Here is a 9103-nt window from a genome sequence, read left to right as displayed (position 1 = left end):
GATACAATGAATGCAAAATTGAACATTCTAACCCTTATTCACTTGAGGTTGATCATTCACACGCATGTCGCACGCCCACGCTGCCCCGGCCCCGGCTCGTGCCCGACCAGGCCAGGTGAGGCAAGCGCACGTGTGGTCTTCTCTTTCGCTCCTAAGTGATTGAAAGAACCCACTGTATAAAGAGGTCTCACACCTCCTGAACTTTCGAGGTGGTACTAAACTTTAGAGCCACGACTTGCCATTTTACAAATGGGACAATTTGAGATTTAAAAAATGTTCATGGTTCTAGCCCATATATTTCTAACAATCTCTCACCAGATCTTAAATACCCATTTATATATTTGCCTTTTCTCTACTTGTTTACATAACAGCTTTCAGCACAGACTGCTAAGTTGAACTTCTGCCTAGAGCTTTAAGCTACATACATTCACAACTTGAAAATAGGCTATGCCTTGAATTGCAAGTTTTGTGTGAACATGTTCACTCATAACCATGTTCCTAACTACGAGTAGGATACCTCACGGTTTGGAGCATATACGTCGTACTCCCTGGTCTTTTCGTGAGCTTGCAAGAGAACACCCAAGTTTCATAGGCTGCAATGCTTACAAGTGAGGGGTGTGTTGTTACAAGATTGCTTTGTATGACAGCATCTTTGCAAATCATAGCCATTAGAAACAAATTAAGGCATGTTGCTAACCCGCCTTACAGTTTTGAACCTTACAACTATGAGAGTTTTGCACCTTCACTTAGAGAGGGTCACATATTACTTTCCTCAATTACCAATAGCTTGTTCTTCACTAGGTCCTAATCCACATGATCTCTGATCATAAAGGTTGGGTTACTACTATGTGTAACATCTCATAACCACCCCCTTGATGCACTATATATCACATTTCGTGATAGCCCCTTAGTAAAGGGATTTGTCTGGTTTTTATCTGTTTGAATATACATAACAATTGTTACTCTAGAATTTCTCAGCTTCCTGACAAACTTCAAACGCCTTTTGACGTGCCTTATTGACTTCACATGATCCTTAGAGTTGTTCACTTTAGCGATAACCATTTGGTTGTCACAATTCCTAAGAGAGTTTTTAAACCACAGACAAGTCCATCAAGAGCTCAAGAAGCCACTCGGCCTCAACAATGGTTGTGTCTAAAGCAGTAAGTTCTGCTTTCATGGTTGACCTCATCAATATGGCTAGTTTAGACCTCCATAACACTGTGCCACCTTCATGAGTAAATACATGCCCACTTGTGGCATAGAGCACATCAACATCAGAAATCCAGTTCGAATCACTATATCCTTCTAATACAACAGGGTGCCCTAAATCATGAATTCCATAACTCATAGTGCATGAGTGCAGCGATTCGGCGCCCAGTGATCAGAAAATAATTCACAAAAAATTTAAACAAATTTAAAAATTCAAAAATAAAATCGCATCATAGATAATTTGATGCGTGGGGTACGCTCCAATTTTCAGTTCATTTGGACATCTGAGTAGCTCTCGGCAAAAAAAAAACAAATCGGGTCAGAATAGTACACAAACAGGAAACTTTTTTACAAACCCCAAATTTGTCTTTTTTGCTGAGAGCTGCTCAGATGTCCAAATGATCTGAAAATTAGAGCGGACCTCACACATCAAATTATCTATCATGCAAAAAAATTGGAATTTTTTGAATTTTTCTATTTTTTTATTTTTTTCTCTAGCGCGGGTGCAAATGAGTCTGGGCCCAGAAATGTATATTCGATAGTATCTCTCAAATAGTGCAAGACCCTTTCTAGTGCATGCCAATGATCATCACCTTGATCAGCCATGAACCTATTCAGTTTGCTCACATCAAAAGAAATATCTGGTCTTGTTGCGCTAGCTAAGTACATGAGTGAACCGACAATTTGAGAGTATCTTAATTGATTTTTTGTTTCATCCTTGTCCTTCTTGAGTGTCATACTGGGATCATAAAGTGTTGGAGAAGCCTTGGTATCAATAAAACCGAACCATCTCAAGACCTTCTTAACATAGTGAGATTGCGTTAGAGTAATCTCATACTCATCCTTAATTAGTTTGATGTTTAGAATCACATCGGCTTCTCCCAGATCTTCCATATCAAAGCTATGTGCTTCCAGCTATTCCGAGGTCGGGTACGTGTTCATTGTTTGTATCCACTTGTACTTTATTTTGAGTCAAAGAAAATCAACCCTTTGTAAAAAAAAATGAAGACATTGGTAACATAAAGATGTAAGTGCAGACCCACCGAAATGCCGCCAACATGCAATCCGGTAGGAAGGGGGTGGGGAGGGAAACTTCTTTTTGCGAGGAATGGGGAGGGAAACTTGACTGACCAAATGAAGGAACATTTGGAAAAGGACAAAAATTGATTGAACAGAAATTTGATTGTTACCAAAATAAAAAATCTCACACAACTACCAATAATTATGTACCCTGCTTTTGAGAAAAAGGTTATGATGTCTTATGCACGCTGCTGGGCCTGAGCCGTAGGCTTTGAGGCCTCGGCCGTCACAGGTGACTAGCCCGGTGGAGCCTGGGAATATATTTCGTGGTCTGTAGAAAGTAACTAAAATACTGAAAATCTGCATAAGATGGATACAAATTTGTTTGCGCTGCAGAAAATAATACTTCCAGTAAATAAAATTACTCCATTTTGGCATTAAATCTGACTGGTCCAGTGAAGCAGGATAACAATAGTAGTGCAGTTGCTACCAAGAAAGAGAACTGCTACACAAACGATGTGTTGTGCCCGATTTCTGGACGACAAGATCAGCCATCGATCACATCAGTTCAAGTGGGCTGTAGCCATCGATCACAAGGTCGTCCGCACATCGTCTTGCAAATTGTCGTGTGCAGAGTAATTTCGACCAAGAAACAAGCAGAGGAACTCTGAAGACAACACGAGAAGCCAAACTGCTCAAATGTTTTTTTTCGAAACGGAGGCAAAAGAATTGCCTCATCAATTAATTAAGAAGAAGAGAATTGCCCGGTTAATTTACGAAAAACCAGGCTAAAACCAATACAATCAGACCATAATTGGATTTCTCACCAATTATGACCCCATGAGCACACGTGCAACCCGCCAAACCCTCCTAACACACAATAACTCCTCATGCTTGTACACCACAATTTTGAACCCGACAAAAACATCCGACAAAAGATAGTGGACCATGCCAAAACCACATTGACGACCCAAACCGTGAGGATGAGCTCTTCTTGCCTTTGCACCTTAGTGACTTCTCCTTCACTATACCGGTCCGAGGGCAATCACTCGCCTTCTTGTATTTGCCCTTGAATGTCGTTCCCGTCAGGAGGCAAGCAATCGCCCTTCCAGTTCCAGGGCTAACAGTCTCCACGCTAGCGAGCAAGTCACAAAGCTCTTTTGCAAAGAGAGCATTGGAATTATTCGTCGGTGGGGGTGGAATGGGTGCAGAAGCCACATGTGAGCGCGCAGGTGAGTTCACCTCACCCAGCTCACATGTCAAGCTTGAATCATGTCCCTCACACGTGGTTGCCTGCGTGTCCACCATCATATGCTCCACTGATAGAGGCGAATCAGAGCTCGCACATAACACTTGAAGCTCGGGCATCACCTGCAGCACCGGAGGCACATCCACGACAATGATCCCGCCCTCAGCGGTAGACATCATAGTGGGCAAGGCAGACGGCGATGATGAGTTATCCATAGCTCTAGGGGAGAAACAACTATAGAGCTCCGCAACCTTCTTCCCCACTGAGCCACCAACATCAACCTCACTAGGAGGATGTGGCGTAGGAGCGGATTGCAAAATAGCCAACACAAGAGAGAGCTTTCCCAGAGCAGCCTCCGCTCGCTCTAGAAAGCTCCCAACGCGCAACAGGAGCTCAGCCTGGGCTGCTAGAGTGGACTGAAGCAGTACATCAGATGGGATTGCCGACTCGGCGTGAGCGGAAACGACCGATGCCCAGGACCTGCGGTGAAGCACCTTGGAGGGGAGCTGGGATTCCATCAGACCATCACAAGGAGCTGGAGCTCGACAATGCTCGGTGTCGAGGCGAGACCGTGGCGGCATGGCAAGGCACGCGCCCAATGGCCGTTCTCCAAACAGCGGGAGCACCTCAAGGGATCTCTGCAATCAGTCGCTCGATGACCAGGAGCAAGACATCTGCAACACCTACCAAAGAGCCAAGCCGGAATGGGACGAGGGGGCAATGCCGGAGTTGGCGACTCCAGACGGCGCCGGCCACGCCGAGGCAGCACATCTTGCCATCCTCCACTCGCCTTCCTCTCGTGCATCACACACTGGTCAGTACGCTGAGCTGCCGGAACAGAGCTTTTGGCAGCCGATGGCGTCAATGGGGCTAACTCCTCCTCTTCCTCATCGTCAACATCCTCGTCACCAAGGGAAGCCCAGGACACATGCCGCCCCATGTCTAAGCCCACGGTTGTATATTGAAAGGACGGGGCGCGCACTGGAGCAGAGGTGAGGCGAGCCCCAGATGGAGACGGGCCACAGCCGGGGACGCGTTGACGGGCGCTGTCGGGGACGAGTCGATGATGAGCGCTGCTGGAGATGACGGTGGTAGGACGGAGGCCGCACCGGCAGTAGCGGGAGCAGAGGGCTCTGAGGAAGCCGAAGGTGCCGTCGCCTCCTCCCGGAGGAGCGTACGGGCCACCCTTCGCCCTTGGACGGCTGGGTCGACACGGCGGGAGGCTAGGGCGGCCGCGGCGAGAGCTGGAGCGGGAGGCGGCGGAGAGCCGGCGCTCAGCACGGCAGGAGCGGCCGCCGCCGCCGCGACCGACGCGGATGCGGGCCGAGGACGCGGGTCAGGGCGGTCGCGGGAACAAACTGCTCAAATGTGACCTAGGCAATCAATAAACAAGTTCCATCCTTCAGCAATGGAGGCAAGTGGATGCCACATACTTGTAAATTTAGACGCAGACTAGAGGGATGTTATGGAAAAAAATGATGATTAACTCAAGAAATCTAACTAAGAAACTAACCTGTGAGCCAATAGAATTTCTAAACAATCCCACAGCAACAAGCCAACCCTATTCTTTGAGCCAAGATGACTAGCCTGCTGAATTATATATGGATACATCAATCAGTTCACAAACGAAATTTTGCTGGAGCATAACACTGCTTACAAGCCCTTCGACAATTCAGGTTGTAAACAAGTTTGTCTTGTCAAGGTAGCAGACATTAAAACAACAGGGACTCAAAACACAAGTACGACATAAGTCTTAAGGACTCAAACTGTTTGAAACAAATAAGCTGGCTAGCTAGCCTGCAACATGGGCTTCCAATTTGTTTTCTGGGAAATCTGCTAACAAACAAGGTGTGTACAGAAAAGACTTATATATGCCTCCCGCGTGCCCAGCATCGTAGTCATTGGGCCATATATTACCCAAATCCTGCACTATTGAGGTATTCAGATGATAGGCCACTGCTCTTCTTAGCGAAAGAAGATTCAAGAAGATGACTTCTTTGTAAGGATGAAATCCAAGAAAACAAACATAGGGTAAGTAGTTCTCTACGACCTCAGACTCATTGTCACCTATATTATCGTTGTCGGAATCCCATTCGACTTCACTCTTCACAAAAGAATTGTTGCTGTGATCTTCATCCATGTTAACATCATTTAAATCCTGTTGACCATAGTGTTCAACATTGATAGCATCCTGTAAACTCCAGGGTCCCTCCTTTTCCCCACAATGCCACATTACACGTGATAAACTCTGGTCAAGGTCAATGTGATGCTTCAACGCCCACTCCATCGTACCACATGAATCGTCAAGGATCCAAACACGAAGGTTGGTCCGATCACGAAATGTTGCACAACATAACCCTTCCCTTGACCGTCCTAGATGAAGCTTATAATATTCTGATTCCTCAATATCTGTTGGTATTTTAATCACCCGATACTTATTATTTGACAAGGATATTCTGCAAAACATGAAACCATCAACAATACATTTAACATTGGTGGAATTGCTTAATCTTTTAAGAGGAAAAGCAGGGCAAGAAAGATGCAGATGGACGCAACTACACGTGGAAACATGAACTCACAGAGAAAATATGTTTAAAGGTCATATTGTATCCAAATATCAAACATAGAGCAATGATATATTTACTGTTACAAATATATAACAGGGTCGATTCACAAAATAAATAAATATAACAGGCTCATGGAGTAGACATTCGCGTTACAAATACATACACATGAGCGGATGACTAAATTCAGAAATCATTGCATTGCAGTAACACAACTGAATTGCATGTGGTGCTTACCTCATAACAGTGAAACCACCGTTGCACTGCACAAATAACATGCCGTGCCAATAAGTGCTGCAGCTATCTGACGTCCGGTGCAACACCTCGTCGGAAGCCATCCCTGCGGCCTCGCCTTCCCGGAGAAACGCCCTCTGTTCCCACTGCCCGGTGCGTGATGAAAACAAGCACAACACCCATGTGGATGCTGGCCATTCCTTGGACGGCTCGGGCTGGTCCCTCTCCTCTGCAAGAGGCGTTTGAGGGACGAGCAATATCTCGTAGTGCAGTGACTCGGTGGGATCAAACGCAAGGTGCGGCTCGACGAACCCCCCCTCCCTCTCCGTCTCCGGGGGCGGGGGCAAGCGTGCCCGCCACTGCGTCGCGGGGTTGGCCACTTGGAGCCCTAGCCTGTCTCGGTAAAGCAGGAGCCCATTACAGTGACCCTCGATGTGAGTATAGGTCCACTGGTAGGGGTCGGGGCGAAGACGATGGAAGTTGAGCTTGCCCAAGATATCATCCGGCTCCATGGAGGGGTGAGAGAGGAAACCCGGGTAAGAGGCCTCGTTATACTCGAGGAAGATGCCACGCACCGAGTGCGGCAGGAGCTCCGGGAGCAGCAGCCGGCGGCCATCGACGATGGAGCGCCACGCCTTGCAGACGCACCGCGAGGTGGCGAGGCTGCGCGGCGGGAGGCGGCGGAGGATTTCCGCGAGGGCGTCCTCGGGCAGCGCCACGCCCATCGGATCGCCTTCCATCCCGATCCGGCGACCAAGCCGGTGATGTGTCCTCCGGAACGACGCGCTCGTTGAGATCGCCGAGGGCTTCGATTCGGTCGGGATCTCGGATCAGGTGAGATCAAGCAGGCGGAGGTTGTTCATCGATGCCGAGATGGACCGAGGGTTTGGGTAGCAGGATGGAGAGGATTTTCAGATCTGGGATTTAGCTTCGCCGGAACGATGACCGTCGTCGTGAGAGCCTATAAACTTCGCGCTTAAGCATTGACGGTCGGTGTGTGCGCGTCGGCAGATGTCCGTGTCGGGCCGCCCTGGTGTCGAGGGGCCCAACACGCGGCCCCAACCGCAACTTGTTCGTGGTGGACAAAGAAAAAAAAAACACATGCAAAAGCAAAATAAGACATTTAAACTTAGCTAAAAAACTTTAAAACATCATTAAAAGTCCGCCGTCCTCACGGCCCAATCACAACACTTGGTTTAATTAAACATAAAACGAAAAAAACAAGCAAAAGATAAATGCGGGCGCCCCGCGCACCACAGAAGACCTCGCCATCGCCAGATGCCGTCACGGCCGCCGTCTTCAGGCGCCACCATCCTCGTCGTCGCTCGTGAGGTCGATGTAGGGTGGGGGCGTCCAGAGGTGTGGCGACGGCCCCTAGTTTGGGCCAGGGGCGTACTGTGCAGGCGGCGGAGGAGGTCGGGGGTGGCGACCACGGCGCCAGCGCACGCTCCTGCTTGACCTCCTCTTTCACCTCCGCCTTGACCTCCTCCTTCACCTCCTGCTTGACCTCCAGCTCCGGGACGTAGACGTCCCCGGAGGCAGAGAGCTCGAGCATGAACTGCAGCCCTTGCCACTGCTCCTCCTCCTGGCTCCTGTACTCCCTCTCTGAGTCCTCCATGACGACCTACAGGAGTCGTTTCTCCTCCTCGGCCGTCATGGCGGGAGGTTGCGGTGGTGGCGACGATGGGGAGGGCGACGGCGTCGGCGGCAGGCCACTGATCCTCATGCGGCCGCGTACACTTGGCGGGCTAAGCGCGCGCGCACTGTTGGACACGCGGGGCGGGCTCCCACGACCGGCAAAAAAGGTGGCGTGGCGCATGTCGTGCTCATCTTGAAACAACATGTCACACATTGGAGAGCCCACGGCGTACCTGCGGTCGGCGAGGAGCTCGCGCGGGATCCTGGCACGGCGACGGGGCGATCTCCTGTAGGCGGGCGCGGCCTGACGCCAGCACGGGGGGAATGGGCACCCGATCTGGGCTCAAATGCCACCCATTGGGGAGGTGGGCATCTGACCACGACAGGTGCCTTTCTCCCAGTACCGGCGGCACACCTCGACGCCGATGTAGGGCCTGTAGCGTGGCGCAACCGCCGGAGGGGAGATAGAGAACGGAGCCCGGGACGTCGAATGGCTGGCCGCGCTACCAGAAGACGAGCCCGCCTCGTGGTCGTGCTTGGCCTTCTTGCCTGGGTGCCCCTTCCAGACACCCATGGCCGGCGGGGGAGCGAGGTCGACGGTGGCTAGGGTTTTGGTGTCTTCGATGGGGGAGGCAGTGGTGGGGGAGTGGAAGGGGGCGGCGACTGGAGTCCATGGCTTGCACATAGAAAAGGACACGACCGGGGGCGTCTGTGTGGCTGACTTGCGGGCCCAACCACCCGTGCGCACTGACTGCCTGTGGTGGGAGGTAGTTGGACCACCGACACGCGGGCCTATCGCGGATGCAGAGAGGACGCGTGCCACGTCCGTTCGTTGTCCGCTTGACCGCAAAGCTGGCCCAAGTATGCGCCTGGAATGGGTTGAGCCGGACCAAAAACGGACATGTTTTGAGGATGGGGTTGCATGTTGGGCCAGGTCGTGTGTCCGTTTGGGCCCAAACGGACGCAGCCAGACATGATGGGGTCTAGCGTTGGAGTTGGCCTTAGGGTTACGAGGACGACCTTCGGCCCGTATAACTTAAGGAACACATCGGAGATTCTTTCCCTCTAGTTAGGGTTTCGTTTGTGCCTCAAAAAAAAGTTAGGATTTTGTTCCTCTCGGCGCGACGTTGAGAAAAATCGTGAGCTATCCATTGTAGATGTTGGGCCTTTGGCCGGCTACTTATGTGTT

At 50.2% G+C, this 9103-nt stretch overlaps 1 protein-coding gene across 1 annotated transcript; it reads right to left on the bottom strand.

Annotated features, from left to right (window-relative positions):
- Positions 1-5066: 5066 nt before the first annotated feature.
- On the bottom strand, positions 5067-7268 carry LOC123182191 (uncharacterized). The gene is made up of 2 exons (XM_044594688.1): positions 6280-7268; positions 5067-5934 (listed from the first exon to the last, which is right to left on the bottom strand). The coding sequence occupies exons 1-2, from the start codon at positions 7014-7016 to the stop codon at positions 5271-5273; spliced, it is 1401 nt and encodes a 466-aa protein (XP_044450623.1). The 5' UTR covers positions 7017-7268; the 3' UTR covers positions 5067-5270.
- Between the last annotated feature and the right edge of the window lie 1835 nt (positions 7269-9103).

The sequence above is a fragment of the Triticum aestivum genome, chromosome 1D (assembly GCF_018294505.1).
Source record: "Triticum aestivum cultivar Chinese Spring chromosome 1D, IWGSC CS RefSeq v2.1, whole genome shotgun sequence".
In the NCBI taxonomy this organism is placed as follows: Eukaryota; Viridiplantae; Streptophyta; class Magnoliopsida; order Poales; family Poaceae; genus Triticum; species Triticum aestivum.
Note: the sequence above shows the minus strand (reverse complement) of the source record. Positions and strands in the feature narration are given on the sequence as shown.